Source organism: Pyrgilauda ruficollis, unplaced genomic scaffold (assembly GCF_017590135.1).
Source record: "Pyrgilauda ruficollis isolate IOZ18807 unplaced genomic scaffold, ASM1759013v1 scaffold10, whole genome shotgun sequence".
NCBI classification, from domain to species: Eukaryota; Metazoa; Chordata; class Aves; order Passeriformes; family Passeridae; genus Pyrgilauda; species Pyrgilauda ruficollis.
In genome coordinates, this window is record NW_024508101.1 from 10981852 (window position 1) to 11001096 (window position 19245).

Here is a 19245-nt window from a genome sequence, read left to right on the forward strand (position 1 = left end):
GGCGGGCGGGCGCGGCGGCGAGGGGCAGAGCCCGGCGGGCGGCGGGGCGGCCCCGCTCCCCGTGAAGAGGCGGTGCGACAGGGCAGCGGCCGCCGCCATGCAGCCCTTGCACCGGGCCCCGGCGTTGCTGCTGCTTCTGGCCGCCGGTGAGTGAGGCTGGCGCGGCGGGAGTCGCTGCCATCCCTACGGGTTGGGCGGCGGGTGGGTGTCGATCCCCTCCGCGGGCACCGGGACCCCCGGCGGGAGGCGGGTGTGCTCACCCCCCATCCCAGGAACGGCGGTGCGCCGCGGCTCCAATGCCCCGGGGCGCCGGGACCTCTGCACGGGCAGGTCTCCATCACCCCTCCGTTCCCCGCAGGCACCACTGACCCCGGGCACCGGGACTTGCGGCGGCTCCCAGTCTCCCACCCCGGAGCTCTCCCTGTGTGCCTGGCACTGCCTCCCACCCGGGCATCAGAGCCCTCTGGGGCAGCCGCTGTCTGCCCCGGGACCCCCGGGGGCTGACAGGGCCCCCGTGCGTTCCCAGCATGGTGGGCTGGATGCACGTGGGCTGTTCTCCCGGCTCTGCTGCCCCGGAGATGGGGCACCCGGCACGGGACCCGCGGGGCGCCGGCAGCGGCGGGGGTGGTCGCGGTTCGGCCCGGCCGGGGCGGTCTCGGCTGCGGCAGCGCTGCCCCGCACCGCCCGTTTGGGTATCGGTGCCTTCGTCTGGCGTCGTGGTGGTTTTGTGAACTACCGTGAAACTGATACAAAGAACGGGCCACCACAAATTGCTCCACGATTCCCCAAGAGCCTTCTTTTGAAATTTGGAGGAGAGGTAGGGTGCTAGGGAAAGGCAGTTAAGTGCAGGAAGAATGATACTCGGAATAGTTATCACGGTTCTGCTTCTATTTTAAAATAGTCTGGGGAAATTTCCCAACAAAGGGATCCCCCAAAGATCCATGAGGCTGGGATTGTCCTCTTCCTCCCTAATCCATCCCTTTGTACAGAAATCTGGTTAGTGTGGAACAGGAGTTCTGAACGGGGACATTTGAAGTGTGGGGGAGTCTTTGTCTTGAGTCATTCTGACAGGGAGGGAAGGGCTGACTTACCAACCAGTCACTGTCTTCCAGCACGACCAAGCTGTGATACAGTGACATCCAGTCCCCTGGCACATCTCTCTTATTACCCCAATCTCCTGAAAATGTTCATGGGGGAATATGTCATCTGTAGAGCCACTTTGTCCATGGGCTGTTAGTCTCTGTCATCTGAGGCTCCTGAAAGAGAAGAGATAAAGCCTTTTAGGTTTGCAAACAATAGTGAGCTTAAAGAGCAAAATGGATCTGAAAACCTGTTGGGGTTTTGTGCCAATACTCTGTGGCACAGAAGCAATAAGTCTTTCCAGAGCTGAAGTGGGAGCCAATTCTGTGGTTTCCTCCAGGCAGGTTGTCCACAGTAAGGGAATACCTTGGGCACAGCTGGCAGAGGTTCTTCAGCCATGTCTCAGCAGGAAACCCCTGTGCCCAAATTCAGCCAAACCTCTGCCTCCTCCAGAGAAGAGTGTAAGAGGTGAGGGGGGAGCTGCCACAATCCCACCCTGCCAATCTGCCATCAAGGGTTTACCCCATCCCCATAGCTGGAAAGCTATGTTTGCTCTGCACAGGAAGGAGAGGGACCTCATGGTGGATGGTTTTAAAATGTGGCAGCCGAAAGGACCACCACTGGTACTGCTGTGCTGGGGGGAGGATATGCTTCCTATTCTGCTGAGGCTGCTGGAAACTTTCTAGTAGTGTTGTCCAGCTGGTGGTGATACGGAGGATTTGGGTCCTTGGCTTTCCCTGTGATCATCTCTGCTGTCCTAGCAGGGAGAGGCATAGGGGTGGGAGGTGAGGAGCAGCTCCCAGGGACAGGTCAGTTCCTAATCTAGTGACATTTGTAATTCTGGTGGGCTGTGGCAGTACTGTGGGGCTGGACTTCGTTGGCCAGGTTTCCCCAGACCAGTGGGCTCCTACCCAGATGGGAGGTCAGAAGTGGAGATGCAGACTGCTGGGAATTTGTACCTCAAACTCTGTTCTGCTTTGCTTGGTGGTTCAGAATCAGTCCCAGTCTGAAATAATTCAGTGCACTCTGGCCTCACTTCTCCAGTCCCACAACACAGAAACAGTTAATAACCTAAGAGAGAGCTGGTTGACTGTGTGCAGTTGCCCACACATTTCCTTGAGCTGGGAGCCTCCATAGACTTGCAGGATGTGCTGAAATGGGACATGTGCCTCATCAGGGTCCCATCAGACTGCTGAGCAGCACAAGTCTGCTGGCAGAGTTTGGAAACATCACTCCAGGCTTTAGGGTATCTGAGTCCCTTTGGTTTTGCAAGTAGAAAAATGATGCAGAGGGAGAAGGAGGGAATTGGTCTCCTTCCTCTTTTTGTCTCCCCAGGTGGTTGTCTGCATGTGGGCTGTTTAAGGGCTTTTTTTTTTCTTTCTGCCTGCTTAGAAGATGTCTTGTTAGCATTGTGTGAACAAGCCAGAGATGAGGGAGTATAGATCAGGATGAATGAAAATTCCCTCTAGTCAGTTTTTCCTTGGCCGCCTCACTGCCATAAGGAAATGTTCATTTAATTACAGGCATCAGGGGTAGAAATAACCACATTAAGCCCTCAAGGGGAAGCTGCCGGTGACGAGCTGCAGATCGGAGTGCACAGAAGTTTTCCCACTCACTCTGCCTGGGAAGAAGCCGTGGCATTTTGTGGGCACCTGGGCGAGCAGCAGCACTGACAGCCCCGCTGCAGGGCTGGGCACAGGGGCTGCAGGAAGGTGCACCACGGCTCGCAGCTGGTGCTTGGGTGAACTGGCTCCTCATTCTTGCTGGCTGTTTGTTGAAACCAGGGCACTACTGAAACACGTAATCCCAAAAGAATGGAGAGAGGCTATTTGTCAGCCACACGAGCACAGCCTGCACCGAGGCCAAGAAAACACGTGTGTTGGTTTATTCAGAGGGCCAGGGATGCTGGCAAGGAAGGTGCACCCTGCTGGGGCTCAGATCAGTCCCTGACTGTCCCTGTGCCTGTTGAAGCCCTGTTGTGGTTACCAGGCTTTGGATGTACATTCTTGGTTGGGGTCAATTTGTTAGTGCTGGGAAACCAGCTTTGCAGCCCTCCCTCTATATGCCAACTGCAACCATGCTCCTCTTGTCCTGCCTGGTGTTGTGAAGGTAGTCAGAAGCCATATATGTGTCCTGGGACCACCAAACCTTTGCATGAGCTTTTTTTTGCCTAGGATACCTGAGGCTGTTTGGGGAGTGGAGCCTCTTGGGGGATGCAGTGTGTGGCAGGGTGGTTGTCATTGCTCTGCTGCAGGGGCTGGAGTGGAGCGTAATGATTTTGTGCTCAGTGTTATGCCAGGGGATTTACATGTGGCATGTAAAAGGTTTCAGTCACATTTTGATAGGTGACCCACGTCTCAAGGGAAGTCCCTCAGGCACCTGAGGTATTGCTTGCTCTGCCTGGGCAGGAAGGCTTTGCAGAAGAAGCAGGCAAGTGCCTTTATTGGGTGTGCTGGAAATCAGAGTGAGCTTTGTGGGGTACATAGTCCAGGCTGGGACAGAGTGAGAAGAGGAAGCACAGGCCCTGACAGATGAAATGCTTTGGGCCTGCAAGAGGGCAAAGAAGTCTGTGGGCTATGGTTTTTCTCTTAGCTCAGTGGCTTTCATCCCGTGGTCTGTTAACCCCTGGGGGCCCGTGAGCTGTTTGAAGAGACCTATGAAACATAACCGAGGAAAGAAAATTCACTTCTACTGTGTAGAGCTGTGTACCCAATGCTGTTTCCCCAGGGGCTGCATCTCCCCTGGCCCCGAGCTGGGAGCTGCCATTGTCAATAGCAAGAATCGAAGAGGAGAGCAGACGTTGCGGCAGCAGAGGAGGGAGGTGTGAAGGCTACGAGACAATCTAGGGAGGGAGTGAAGGCAAACAGTCTGGGAGACTGAAACCAAGTGAGATTGTGGCTCCAGGCATGAATGGTTGAGCAGAGGGGGAGGACAGGCCGGCATGTCGAAGTGTCTCCTGCTTGCATGGAGTCTCTCGTGTGGGAATGGGCGGAGGTGTTTGGAGCAGTCTGGATGTTACAGATCCCAAGGACAGGAGACCTGACACGTCTCTTGGTGTTGGGATGAGGATGCCCAGCAACCCTGGACACCAGGCCCCAGTCTGACAAAGGGCCATTGCAATTACCTGCAATAGCAGGTGCATGCCCTGGCAGTGCCTTGCTGTTTTCCATGGGTATACCTGGGCCTGCGTGCCATGGATGTTCTCTGCTGAAATACCAAGGGAGCAGATGTTGGCAGTTCTTTGTGAGGTCGTGCCTACCCCATACGTGCAGACACGCACTCCCTGCAGCTGGGTGGAGCTGGAGCTCTCATTATGCTTGCTGTAAGGAGCTGTAAAAGCTTAAAGATGCTGGCACAACATCCATCTAAAGAGCTGTGCCATTCCAACGGCTTCTTCCATTGTGCCTTGTTGCTCTTCTTGGTGTAGGTATGTGCTCCCTGCAGACCAAGTGCTTTTCCTATTGCTTTCTAAAACATGCTGGAGACACAGGAAGGTGGATGGTTTAGAGGGACACTCAGTAAGGGACCTGGTTGCTGGCAGTACCAGAGGAGGATGGCAGTCTGATCTTGTTTTCTGAAGACCTAACTGGAAATGATCTCTGAGATTAGGGCCATGGCTGGGTGTGTAAGTAGTCTAGTGCAGTGTGGGAGAGCAGCAATAAGGCTGTGTGGGAGCTGCAGTGGGAGAGTTCTCTTAGGTGGTGTGTCCCAGAGCAGCTATGGTCTGTAACTCTGAATGAGCACCAGAAGAACTTGCTTTGGTACACAGTCATCCCATATGCTGTCCTGTGCAAGCTGTTGAGGGTCTGGAGTGCAGAGGCTCCAGGTGACTGTGTGGGAATCAGCTTGGACCTCCCTCAGTCAAACAACATTTCCTGCACTTGCCATGGTTGGGATCCCTTTTTGTTATTTAAATTACCCTGCATTTTGTTATGTTCTGCAAGTGGTTTGTGCCTTGCCTGTTCTGCCCTGGGGCCTCTCTCCTCCCTGCCCTTGGGCCTTGCTCCAGGCCTTTCCAGGCACAGTGGTCTGGGGGAGGGAATATCCCTGGCAGATGCTTCCCTCATCTGGTCATTGTGTTTCTGTCCTAACTGATTATCAGTAAATGACCCATTCCTGACCCAGCTCTCCTAGGAAATAACATTGTTGGGTAGCTCCTGGGTGTGGGGTGGGCTTGAAAGGAAGGTCAGCGGTAGCAGGGCCAGATGGAAGTTCTTGTGGCTGCTTCGTTGGCAATCCCACCATGCTCTGCCCTCCCTCTCTGTGCAAGTGTGCTTGGGTGGGCTGTGCAGGCTCTGCTAGCTGGTGGTGACACACAGGTAAGTCAGAGTGTGCCCCAGGCAAATGTTCTTCTCTTCAGCAGGCTGATCCTGCCTCCATGGCACTGTGGTGTAGGACACACAACACTCAGGCAGGAGAGGTAAAACCAACCTTTTGCTGGGTAAACTGAAGAGCATTCCAGCCCCTCTAGAGATCAAGCTGATGTGGTGACATCTTAAGGGATGATTGTGTGTTTCCTTGGAGAGAAATTGAGGTTTGCTTGTTACTAATTAAAAAGCAAAAAATTTTTAAAGGCTTTTTGACACAGTCACAGCTTCAACAGCTAGATTCCATTTCATCTCCCCAAATCCCTCTTCTCATTTCAGCTGGACACAAAAATGACTTATTTCCTCTTTAATTTCTAGTCCTGTTCAGTAGGCCAGTTGGGAGCTTTTAAATAGCTGCCCTGTCCCATGGAGAGGTAACTTGCTTTGTGGCAAAGGGATGAAGTGATTTTTGGTCAGCTAATGTAGAAAACACTTTGGGGCTCTTTTAAAATTATTTAGAATTGTGAAACTGCTTTTATTCACAGCACTTTGTGAGAAAGATGGCAGATAGTCTTTCTTCAGATTTTTTTTTCCGGTTGTTGAGCGAAACTCCCTCATCTCCTTGTCTGGGGCTGTTGTGTTGAATCCTCTGCTGAGCTGAACAGAGCAAGCTTCACCACTTTGACTTAGAACTGTTTTCTGAGGGGTCAGTGGGGTCAGCACTAGCAAACTCTTTTCATCTGTATCCTCCTGGCTGGCTTTTTTCCAGTGGCCTCAGAAAGGCAGCACTGCAGCATTATTCCCTGCTGTTGGAATCGCCCCACTCTGCTCCTCACAGATGTGAAACATCTCTTGCGTTGCCTCCACACGTCACCTCTGTGGATGCTGGCAGCAGGACAGCGCGCAGCCAGCGCAGGAGCTCCCATCCCGGCTTTGGTGCTCTCTGCCTTTGTTCCCTCTCCCCTCTCAATCTACCTCTCCCACTTTCTCTGCTTTCTGGCCCCTCCTCTGTCTGCTCTGGGAGGGTTTTTCCTCCCGTGCTCTAAGCCCTGCTGTTTCCCCGAAGGCTGGCTGCCCTTTTTAGCATGCACAGCCTCATCTCCTCCAGGTTACGCAGAGGTGCCGCAAAAATAGAAATGAGAGACAAACACCCCATTGAAGCAGCTGGTGAGCCCTGGCTCCGTTCCCTGCTCCCTCCCATCTACAGTTGCAGGTCTTTATTCATTTGTTTCTTTATTCCTATCACTTGATCTGTGTTTTAGAATACAAAATCAGGAGGCTGATGGCTGGTAGAAGTTGTCTAATCCCTGTTACCCGTCCTGGGAGGAAAATGGCCTGCAACTGAGGTCTTGGGCATTAGATTTCCTTTCTCAGCTGTGCTTCCCTGCCTCCCAGCTCAGCTCATGCTTTGATTCTTTCTTTGCCTTGGAGTTGACAGCTGCGTGGAGCTCCTTTATGAGCGGCTTGAAAGAGAGAGGGAAGATAGCAAATCTTCGGGCTACTTTTTGGCACCCCAAGCCTTTGGGTTTTTGCTGCTGGTGCAGAAGGCATGAATGAAGTGGTGTCAGGATGGTGTCTGGAGAGGTGCTGATTTGTACCCTGGTGTAGTGGTTCTTTAAGCCCTGAGGCATTCAGGCTGGTGCTGGCACAGAGGGTTCCCCCAGTCTCTGCATCCTGTGCATGTAGATCAGACCCCAAAGTGTTACTCACAGGGACAGGACACCTGTCTTGCTCAGGCTGTGCATGACTCATTCTTAGGGATGAGGTGGTGTAGTTTTATCTTGGGCTGAGGAAAGCACAGCATCCCAGTAAACCAGATAATGCAGCTTAGGGGGTTTTAACTGGGTAAACACTTCAGAGTTAAAGGAGGGTAAACAAATTCCCAGCATCTGAGCTTCCCACATGGATGGAAATAGCTCTGTGGATTACCAGGTTCACCTGCCATGAGATGTGTGTTGTAGAAGGGGTGGGATAGGCTCTGGCTGAGTTCTGTAGGCAGCCCTAACAGAGTGTAGCTGATGGAAAAGAGGTTTGAGGCAATGTAGATGCTGGCACAGGGGTACATTTTGAGGCTTTGCCTTGCTGCTGGGGAGACCCAGGATGTGCTTTGTAGTGTGGCTGGAAAGCTGAGGTGCCACATCAGCCATGGCTCTGCGAACGGGAGTCAGGGGAAACTGAGGCATTGGGGTGGATAAAGAGCTTGCTCAGGATCCAGGCAGTCACTTGCAGTCACATATAAAGCAAATATTCCATGTGGCCTTGGGCCTGCCATGATCTCTTCCTATCTTTCTGCTCTCCTTTGATGGATAACTTTGAGAATAATGTTTCTTTTCTCCTCCTTGCTGCTCTCTGTCATGTTTGCTTAAGCTGTAAGCTCCTCAAGACAAGTGCTCTGTCTGGTGCTCCATCAGTGATGCAGGTGTTGTCTGTTAGCTGGGGAAGCTCACACTGGAGCCTGCTGAGCACCCCAGAACCAGCTCGGGGCTGTCCTGGCCAGATCTTCCCAGGGCTGTGCTCACACACAAGGGGTGTGCAGGCTCTTGATTCCAGCTGTGGACTTCACTGTTCGTGCATGGCTCAGGAGCTGGCACATCCCTGAGGATCCCTGAGGTGTTTTGGTTGGCTCTGTGATGCTGCAGTAGCTTCCTTCCCCTTTGATGCTCTGCCTCTTTTGCCATTCCCTTTTTGTTGCTGCTCAGGCCTCAGCTGATCTTGCCTTGGATCAATAGGGCAAAATAAACAAGATAGAGAAGTGCTGAAGCCTGGCCCAAGTGTGTATGCAAAAGGGTAACCAATATTGGATTGTGATGAGTTCAGAGAATAGTAGAGGAAGGTGGAGAGGGTCAGACCAGGCAGAAGATTTAAGAAATGCATTTCTGGCTTCCAGTATTCCCAGGACAGGTTTGGTAATCTGTCTGTCAGGTGAGCAGTGACTCAAATTTTCTGTGCCAACTTGCCAGTGTTTTCAATGAACTCACCAGGGCCAACCCATCTGCCATTGCCCCACAGCTCATTGTGGCACTTGCCCTGATTTGGATTTGTGCTTCTGGGCTGTGGAGTTGTAGGGCACAGTGGTGAGTAGCAACATCAGGAGCTTGCCTTGTCTGTGCCCTTGCCTGAAGGCAGTTCAGCTCTGCTTAAATCATTTCAGGCCTTGTGAATCCAGATCTGTGTGCAGCACCCAGGTGATGTCTCAGCAGTGCTTTGTAAAATCTCTGTTTCTAATACTTCACTACTCTGCAAGGATTTTCACATCTGCATTCCAGTGATATCTCAGAGCTGTTCCTAATACAGGAGTTTCTCCTCTTAAGACATTTCTGATGCATGTTTTCCCAGCTTGTATCAGAAATGTTTTGTGCTAGTTCTCAAGGGGCTTATCACTTTATGCTATTTCTTTTCATAATATTTCTGTTATTCCCATTCTCAAGATCACCTAGCTGTACCTGTGGTTTTTCTGTGCAGCGAGGATGTCTCCTTGCTTTGTGTCCTTGGCTAATTTCATTATTAGTCTTCCTACTTTTTGTTCCGAGGTCACTTAGGAAAATGTGATAGAACAGCAGATCCAAAGACAAACTGTGAGGAATTTTACTAGTAGCCTCCCTCCAGCACAAACCTCTGTAATTTTTTTGTATAGCTAATGCCTTACAGTTTTCCTGCTAATAGGTGTCTTTGCTTGTGTCTCTTGTAATTCTGCATGAGGCACTGTATCAGATGTTTGACTGAAGTCCAGATGGAATAGAGCTGCTGCATTTCTGTTGTCTACAAAATCAGTTATCAAAGAAAAATACCAAATTAGTCTTCATTTCAGCTTATTCAATTAGTTCAGTTCAGTGACTACTTCATTAACAATTGAGAAACCGAGTCTGAGCTGAGAAAGCAAAAAATCTTGTCCTTTTTCCTTCTAATCTATGAATAAAAATCAGCTGTGAGAGGATGAGATCTTTTAGTTTTGATGTGCTGAATGATAGAGGCTGCAAAGCAAATGGTTCAGTTCACCCAGATTAGTTACTTCACTTGCTTAACAAAACTGTTTTAAATATAAAACAGCTTTTGGTAATTTTATTTTTTCCTTATCCCTCCATATTTATAATGGTATTTAGTAGCTGAATGAAGCCAAGTCCCAGGTGCTGTTTTTTTGCATTTTGATTGGAGTTCAATATGCATGTGAATGCACCTTGACACAAATCACAATTGAAGTCTCATCTAGGAGTCAAGGAGTGTCAGTCAATCCTTCTAATAGTTAAAATGGAAATAATAAGAGTGTAATGTTGATAGAAAAGTGCAAAATGCAGCTTGCTCTCCTGCTTAGTGTTAGGTGGATGTTTGCTGTTGTCACAATATAATTGTTACCTGTAAGAGTCAGCCCTTCCTTATGAAAACCAACAAAGTGAGTGCATTGAAGTTCAAACAAAAAAATAGATTTTCACCCTACAGATTTAAAACAGGATTAGTACTGGCTGTAGATAATATTGGTTTGAATCAGCCTCCCTGCATGTGATATAGCTGTAGATCAGGACAGTCTGGTAGAAACTGTCATTGTTTTTACACGGCCAGAGTTTCATGGCTGAAGTATATGACATTCCACCTCCTCTCCAGGATGGGTGATTAACAAGGCACCTCATCCTTTAACAGAGGCAAAAACACCTCAGAGAGGGTGAATCATCACCCCAGAAAGAGGTGCCCCAGGCTGGATGATTGCTTGGCACTGACTCCTCCTGGATGTGAATGCTGCTCTGCATGCTTGTGGATGTTTCCCAAAATACCCTAATTTTCCTCATCAGCTGAGAGCACAGCCCATCTTCAGGGCAGGTTGGTTTGGCAGGAATAGGCTTCAAGGGGAAGACAAGCCCAGTGGGTGTCATTCCTCTCTCTGATGTGTGTTTTCTGTCATTACACAGGGACCTTGTGCCTCTGCCTTGCCTCCTCGGAGGACCCAACTGCCGATGGCCTCTCATCAACTTCCCTGCTGGAATTTGCTATGATGTCCCACCTGGAGGCCATGAATTCCCACGAGCAAACCAGACCAGAGGCTGCAGAGCCAGATCTTGCCACTGGCTCCCTGCATGCTGCTCCAGGGTCAGGCTTTGCCAGCGAGGAGAATGAGGAGTCCAAGATCTTGCAGCCCCCACAGTACTTCTGGGAAGATGGGGGAGAGCTCAACGACTCCAGCCTGGACTTGGGACCAGCAACAGGTGAGTTCTTTTTACCCCGTTCTTCCTCCCACTCTGCAAGGACTCTGGGGAAGTGGAAGGATGCAGGGATCTATCTTCCTGCTTTGACACAACTCTTGCTAAGAGGGCCTGAGATTAAATGTCAGCTCTATTTTCTCACCTCAGTGCCTGATGTGTCCCCAGTGAACCCTGAGCAAGCACAGGCTTTAGAAACCAAGTTACAGCTGAGCTTTTATTCCTGAGCTGCTATGAGCTGGGAAAAGCACTGCCTCCATCTAGTTTCCCATTGCCTCATGCCCTCCTTTCACTTTCACCCCTTTATGCTCTCTTCTCTCTTGTTTTTTTCTGTTGCTGTCTATTAAGCACAACTTTAAGGTCTCAAGAGCCCAACTGAGATCAAGGCCATCTTAGCATTTGAGTCAGAACTGAGTTCCCTGGGTCAAATTCTGGATTCCTCACTCTGTAACTTCAGTGGGGATTTGGTCCAAGAGAAAATAGCAGATTTTGTCCCTTGGGCAGCTGTCCTGTTGCCTGCTGAGACTACTGCTACTTCCTGAGAGGTGATGACCAAAATGGGTTTCATTGGCATTTGAGTTTGCTTTCCTCTCTGGAGTCTTTTTCTGAGACCACTGAGTCCCCTCAGTAGTCTCTCCCTGAGTCCCTCATTGGCTTTGAGATGCTCTCAGAGAGAGGGATGGGAGGAAGGAGGAGGTGCATTGCAGGGTTTCAGTAGCTTAGGAGATTATTTCACATGCTCCTGCTCTTAAGTGTCATGTGGGGCATGTATTAAGTGTTACCCAAGGACCAGGCTTCAGCCTTATCCCTCCTCCCTTATGCAGTATCGCTCTCAGCAGATCTGCCTGAGGTCTGCAGTTAGAAAGCACAAGTCTTCTTTTATCCCCTCTCCTATTTCTGTGACCTTAAAAAACACCTGTGCTCACCCAGGGCTGAGAGCTGCCGCAGGGCTGTGGCTTGGGTTGCCCACTGGGGCGCAGCGCACGCTATGTGGGGCAAGGGCCATCCCAGCTTAGGTCTCCAAAGCCCTTTGCTCACTGACAGTGCTGCTAAACCTGTCTGGCTGTGCTCTGGCTGCCCTGGGGCACTTGCAGGCCCGGCCGTGGGGCAGCTGTGCCGTGCAGCGGTGCTGGGGGTCGATGGTGCCGTTGTTGGGACGGGGCCGTTGTTGGGATGGGGCCATTGGGATGGGGCTGTTGGGGTGATGCTGATGGGATGGGGCCATTGCTGGGATGGGGCCGTTGGGATGAAGCCATTGTTGGGATGGAGCCGTTGTTGGGATGGAGCCGTTGCTGGGATGGGGCCGTTGAGATGGCGCCGGTGGGATGGAGCCGTTGTTGGGATGGAGCCGTTGAGAAGGTGCCGTTTTTGGGATGGCGCCATTCCTGCCGCGCATCCCTGGGACTCGCTGTGGCTCAGCTGCTCTCGCGCGCTGGCAGCGCTCAGCGACGCTTTTCTTGGTGTGCCAGCAGGCACCTGCATGTCCTCACAGATCGGGACGTGACTTGGAGAACAGCATGTGCTTGTGCATTGAGGGCGAGATGACTGGGTACTGAACCCAGCCTTGCCTGCTGCACGTGCCTCGCCCCATTTGCATGCAGAACACGCTGCTCTCCCCTTCCGTTCTCGCCTGCAGTTCTTTCCTCCAGGAGCAGATGTGCTCTTTCAGCTGTCCTTTATGCATACCCTGCCCTATCCGCTGCCCAGCTAACCACTGCTCTGCTTCCAAGTGCTGTTTCTTCCCCTGACAGTTGCTGTGTCCAGAGCTCATGTCTCAATGGCATTTCAGAGCCTTGGTTAATAGAACAGTTTGAATTATTCAAGAGCTGGGAGCACATTTCTACTTAAAATTTAATTAGAAACCTGCCGTGTGTCATTTTACAATAAAGGATATTGTAATAGCATCCCTAAATTGGGCAGTCTTCTCCTGTCATGCAAAGTCTCTGTATGAGAGATGCACCCAACCGATGGAACTTACATGCTGCATGTGTGACAGATGCCATGTGATACGTTGTGGATCTGTGTGATGACATCTGTTAGGTTATTTTCAATGTATAAACCCATTAAACAGTTTTAAACAGCTGCTGTTTAAGGAAAAAAAGTTTATAGTGTAAGTTTTCCTTATGTGAGATTTCATTCAGTGAAGTATAGCCCAGCATAGTTGGTAGCTCTGTCCCAGGCACACGCTGGAAACACTGCATCAATCAAAGCACAGAACAGGATTGTTGTACTCCTAAAGAGAGAAAATTACCTGCTATGAAAGGAGACCTGTGCTGGCTTCTTTTTGTCTTTATACAAAGATATTGGGCCTGAACCTGTCCAGGTACAGGACCTTGCAGATAGGCCATATCTCCTGCTATTCAAAAGCTGTATTAGTTATCTCCATCTCTCCTTCTTTTAATGTCTGTCTGAACTCTGTGTGGGGAGACTGCCCTGCCTTTGTGTGACTTCAAGGATGCAAGAGCTAAAAAGCAATAACAATTTGCAGCTGCTGCTTTTTTTTTTTTTTTTTTTTTTTTTTTTTTTTTTTTTTTTTTTTTAAGTGAAAAAAAAACATTTTTTAGCACAAAAAACATCCTTTAAAAATATTTATAGAAAACATTTCTAGGGCCACCTGTTAGTCCATTAGAAAGTGAGAACAAACTCCCAGCGGGAGAGCACAGCTCAGCCTGGGGCTCTAGTTCTCCTGAATAATGTGCTTTTGCTGATTTACGCTACAGAAGAGTGATTCTATATTGACATCAGTGAGCACCAACCTTTGGAAGGGCCTTGACATTTGTCAGATTCTGTCTGAGGGTGCACAGAAGTGTGTACTTGCATGTGTGTCACCCCATGCACAGCTGCTACCCAGTGGAGCCACACGTGGAGGAGATGGATTAGGTCTGGTGGGAATTTGGATGCTATATCCTTATGGAAAGAAGCAGTGTGTGATTTGTACTGCAGCTAAAATGCAAGGCAGTGGAGCTGTCAACATTTTACTTCTGCATCCCTTCAGGCTTCCAGGGAACCCAGAAGCTTCTGGTTTAGTTTGGCTGCTTTGCTTCACCTTTGGTAGCAAATTGGCCTGAGCCACAGATCAACTCAGAGGACCTGCAGGGTCTTGCCTCTGGCCCTTGCTATCCTCCTTTCCTTTCTTCCCATTTCTTCATCTTGTTTTGCCTGGAGGCTTCCAGTCCCCTGTGCTTCCTGCTGTTACACAGATGTGCTTGGCAGCAGGTAAAACATCTCATCCAGCTTTAGAGCTAGAAGATGGGAATCAGTAGGGTTGTAGGTCTCTGAATCCCTTGTTTTTTGTGAAGGGGTTACATGGTGCTGTATCCACCCTGGAGTTCTCCCTGTTTGCAGCTCTCAGTGTTCTCCTTTGGCTTGGTCAGGATGCACTGCCCCGCATGTTCCTCCCTTCCAGTGAAGGCTCGAGTGTGAGGCAGCCTAATCATTAATTGCTGGGAAGTGTGGGCTCCTGAAAATGGACACAAGGCTTCTGAATGCCTAGGGCATGAGGGCACTTAGTGCCTCTCCTCCCCTGCCCAACAGCTGAGTGCTCAAGGATTGGAGTGCATCATCCCATTTTCCAGTGTTACAGTGGGCTGGCATGAAGCTCACTTCATTACAGCTGGGGACTGCTGTTTTAGCTCCAAGGTGGTTGAAGACCAAGGGGTGACTGCACTGGGAGCTATCCAATCTAGTCTTTTAGATTGGTGATTTCCTAGGACAGCATGTGGTGCTTTGTGGGATGGGGGAGGAAATTGTAATCTTTTAATTATTCATAGTAATTAGCAGAAGGGATTCCCAGGGGAGTTAGGATGAGGGATAGTGGGACAGATATGTTAGAAAGACTGTATTCAAGAAAAAGTAAGTTTTCTGACCAGCTAATGGAATAAAATACCTTCCATCTTCTCTGACAGTGAGATTCACTTCTTTCCATGATGAATTACTTGCCTCTGGCAAAAGAGATCCTGGTATCTCTCAGCCTTACTGAAATCTACTGCCTCTTCATCCAGACTGACAGCAGATCTGCAGTTCTTAATACCATCTTCAAGCCAATCATTAATGAAATGAAGCACCTGGTAAAGACTGTCTCCATAAGCAGCTTAGTGCTGAGCAGCCTCCTGCCCTAGCTCAGCTCCTGGGCTGCCTCTTGTTTATGCCCTGGTTTAGTGTTCAGGGACAGGGGTGATCTATCTTGGGACAAGCCAGCTCTGTGAAGACATTGCTGCCAAAGGCTGACCTGTGACAGAGGGTTTCTCTGGGCAGAGTGTTACTCTGGTGCAGCTATCCCTGACTGTGTTTGTGTGAGGGTGGCTTATTCTGCCTTTATTGCAGTCTATGTGCTGAGCTGGAATAAGGTATAAGGCTATTTGGGAACAGGTGTAGTCCTTGGTGCCTGGTCTGTACCTCAGGCAAATTCAACTATATTGTGGCCTAATCACTTTGCTACTTTGGGTCTCTCTTTTGACTGTGATCTCTTTTGTGTGTGTGGACTCGTCTCAGAGTCGCAGATGATAACCTCTCCTAGTACTTCTGGAAGATTAGTATATTAGCCCCAACTGGCTTAATTCCAGCACCAGTAATTGTATTTTGCCTCTTTGAAATCCCCCTGTGGTTTCAATCAGCTGGAGTATGACTTTTTTTGCAGTAAGCCTTATTGTTCTGTACTGCAAAAAAAGAGAGCAGATACAGTTTCAGAGCTGGCTGCATTTTCAGTGGAGGGCACCGTGTGATTCCCAAAGTTGGCAGATGTTTTAGTGTGAATGATGCTATGTGTTGTGATTGGAACCCAGGAATGATCTTGTCTTTATTACAGTATCTTCCAGTTATCAGTAATTCAATCACTGGTTAACATGATCTTCCAGTTTAATCCAATAAACACCTTATGGTCAGGTTATGTGTACTAAAAAAAAAGAAGATCACCCTCTTTCTGAGTTGTCACAGTGGCTTTAAACAGTTAATAGCAAATAGAGAGTAGGGAACCTTGCAGGGCAGTAACTGAGACCAGCTCTTCTGAATGACAGAGAAGCAGAAATGTAATGAATTAAATGTCTGGCTGGGGGATTGTGCTTTGGCACAGTGCCATGTCTTGGTCCATCTGGTGTCAGGGAAGTTTTGATATTGATTTTGGAGAAAGCAGGACATTGCCTGAATGGTGGCTTCTGCAGAGGTTTGAAGCTAATGTTCACCTCTCCCAGGGAAAATCATCTCCCCAGGCAAAGAAAATGGATCTATGTGACCCAGACCTGGGTCTGCTTGGAGATGCAAAGGGCAAGACTTGGAAAGGCTGTGAAAGATGGTTTATGTAAAAAATACTGCCTGAGAGTTTTTGTAAGAGAGCTTGGAAGGGAAAAGCTGGGTGATTGTGGGAGGCAGCTGGATGCTGCAATATGCATAATATCACCACTGGAAAGCATTAAGGGGTGAAGCTAAGGATGTGGTGGTAAAGAGGTGAGACAGAGGTGTGTAATTTCATATCAGTGAACCAGACTCCCAAGGGAATGGTGTGGCTGAGAAGCTCTGGTAGAGTACATGACATGAAGCTGTGTCTGCCTGCTACACTTCTCTGGTCCATCCCTGCGAGACTGCTTGCCAGAGGTGCTGGGACAGTTTCTTTGTTCCAGTGGTTGGTTCTCCTGAGCTGTCCCCCCTGTGATCAGGCTGGCTCCATTGTGGCTTGGCTGCTCTTGTTTGTGGTGGGAAAGGGGCATGTGCCATGTCTGTGTGTGGTCACGAGCTCCTCTTGTGTCCAGCCTACTGCTGATCTTGGTAGGAGACAGCAGACCCTGTCAGGGTCTGATCAGCTGATGGAGTGTGCAATTACTACCTTCTCCCTTCTCAGGCATCCTTAGGCTTGCCAAAGCTCTGCTTCCTCCCTGAAATTAGAGGAGCTGATAAACAAGCCAAGCAAATCTGGCATTGCAGCCAGCTCCATAATACCTGTCTCCTTTAGCAGAAGACTCTGTCCCATTCCTGCAGCAGGAGCACAGGCTGCTGTGTCTCTCTGCCTCTCTGTTCCATGGTTGTTGTTTCTCCCCACAAAAGTGGTGAGAAGGGAAGCGGATGGCACTGGCACTGGCACTGGAAGGTGGGAAGGTCTGTGGGTGCACTGCCATGTGCCCAGAGCATAGGGACCAGGTGTATTGGGTCTGCTGAAGGTAGAGGACAGCCAGGGGGGCCAAGGGGGTTGCAAACCACTTACTGCCTGAATGCTGGAAGAGATGCTAAAAGTGGGAGATGCCCTTTGGGTTCCCTGAGGGTTGGAGGGAAGAGGAATCAAGAGAAATGCTGAGAAGGCTCTTCAAGTGGGCAAGCTCTTAGCTCTGCATTGTACAGATGAGTGACAGGCCAGCTGGTCTGGATGGAGGCTTGGGAAGAATATGCTGGGACCAGCTTAGGGGCTGGGATCATACCAGGGAGATGGACAGGATGCAAAACTTCCTTCAAATCAAAGAACAGGAGTGTAAACGAAAAAAAATATGAGTGCCTTAAAGTGCTTTTAATCTGATCTTGAGAAGCTGGCAGATGCCCTTGTTAGTGAGACAGGAGGAGCTGATTCCAGACAGGAGCTGTCTAGCTGAAGAGTCTGGAAAGAAGGATTGACTCATCATAGTTGGCATCTGGATGTGGCACTTGGTGATATGGTTTAGGGATGATAATTCTGCTGCTGCGTTGATGGTTGGACTAGAACTTGAAGGTCTCTTGCAGCCTTGATGATTCTGTGATCCTTCCTGAACCTGGAAAAGGGATTGAACCCCCTTGGTAACTGGATTATATGGAGAGATCCTTGTTTTAAGGAGCACAATCCAGCACCCTGTGCCTCAAGTTTCACTGTTCCCTACTTGAATCTGAGTAATAGCCCTCTCAGGATTTGAGAGGAGTTGAGTTTCTAATCAGTGGGGTGTTATGAACCAGACAGAAGGATATTCCCAGCTTAACGTGCAGGGTAGTGGGAAAACTGATGACAAGTGGGAATGTTAACCCAGTTAGTACCAAGTGTGAGGATTCCTGTGTCTGCTTCTACCCTGTTGATTTGTTGGCCTAGAGAAGCACCTCAGGTTTCAATCTTTGGCTGCCTTGTAAGATAGAAGTCTGCTGGGAGACAGTGGGATGGGTCCTAAACTTTCTTTCCCCAGAAGAGATGGCAGAAGCAGCAGTTCCTCTGAGATCTTTAGATCTTGTTGGTGGAAAGGCAGCATAGCTGCACCAGGCAGGGCTTTCCCCCTTGGGAGCCAACGAATCTGTGACAGAGCACTCTAAGGAAAGGTTAAGTGTGTGACTTCAAAGGAGAGCTGACAGGCTGGGAGCATTTCTGGTCCTGTGGGATGAACCTCATGCTGCTTTTTCGTGGTTTGTTTTTTTGCTGTGCCCATTCGCCTGCCAGTTCATGCTCTGCTCCAGGTGAAAGAAGAGCATGGAAGAGAGGAAGGTGTAAAGGACTTGAGAATATCTTAGAATGTCTTTAGGCAAAGGAGATGGCAGATTGGATCACTGATCCTTGAAAATAACATCTTATCTGACAGGGCCTTGTTTTAAAGGGCAAACCCCTCACTTTTCACCCACAGCATGTCAGGGCAGAGGGGGTTCTTGGTGCAAACCCTGAGTTATCCCTGCAGCAGGAGGAGCAGCCAAGCCCTGGGAGATGCACTAAGCTTTACTATCTGTCTAAAGACAGTCCCACCCAAACCTTCTCAGTCCCATGGCCTGTGACTGTTCCTGCCAGCCATCCAGCAAGGCAGTGACCATGTCTGCAGACATTGGGATGTTACCTGTTGGTATGGGCCTTTGGGAAGACCAGTGCCAGGCAGTGGAGGAGAGATGGGTTTTCTTTGGTCTGTACTGCTGCTGATTGCTCTTACCAGCCTCCTTGGCCTATGAGGAATCACCAGCAGCTGGCTGTTGGGAAGCAAAAGTCTTTTAATCCTCAGGGTCTTTGGGTGGGGTGTCACTTGGGGGATGCTCTCTAGTGAGACACAGCAGCAAAGCAATGTGACTTCTGCCTGCCCTGGGCAGTGAATCCCAGTGGTCTCTTTGCAGACAGAACTGGGAGCCAGTCTCCACACCATGGCTCTGAAGGTCAGCAGCTGGGTAACACTCATTTTGGGCAACATCTGGGAGGAGCTGCTGACACCTCAAAGGGAATGAGCTCTGGGTTAGAAAAGCCACTCACCAGCTGAAAAGGAAGATCTGTACACCTCCTGTTTGGGATGGATGGAACAGTGTTTTCTGCTGAGGAGGGCTGGGCAGGAGCAGCATGGGCAGTCCTGATTGCCAGGGAATACCCAGGGCAGTGGGTGTGTATGCTGACATGGCCTCTCTGCCATGGCCTCTCTGCCTGGGAGCTTGCACCCACTCTGGCAGCAGTGAGCGAGGGATTGGAGTCAGGGGTACGTGGAGGTTTTTTGTGCAGATCTCTGTAAGGCATCCAGACAGCTGCTGCCCACTGTGCTCAGTGGAGCATCTGCTTTGGCAGGCAGGAGAGGAGACGGGAGCCTTGGGAATTTCAGACAGTCATTTACTTAATAACCATAGACAGAGCAGGGGGTTGATTTCTGGCTGTGAAGGGATCGTCTTCCTTCCCTTCTCAGTGAGAATGTGCTGTGCTTGGCTTGGGGAGAAAGGGAGTTAATTGGGATGCAGACTCCTGAAACAGAACTCCGTGGGTATGAGCAGTTTCTCAAGAA

The 19245-nt window shown here is 49.8% G+C and overlaps 1 protein-coding gene across 1 annotated transcript in view; it reads left to right on the plus strand.

Moving 5' to 3' along the window:
- The first annotated feature begins 97 nt into the window (after positions 1 to 97).
- PODXL2 (podocalyxin like 2) overlaps positions 98 to 19245 on the plus strand; it is a 32570-nt gene continuing 13422 nt past the window's right edge. The window contains exons 1-2 of the mRNA XM_041462440.1: positions 98 to 146; positions 10286 to 10579. Coding sequence (XP_041318374.1) covers positions 98 to 146; positions 10286 to 10579 — 343 coding nt within the window. The remainder of the gene's footprint in view (positions 147 to 10285; positions 10580 to 19245) is intronic.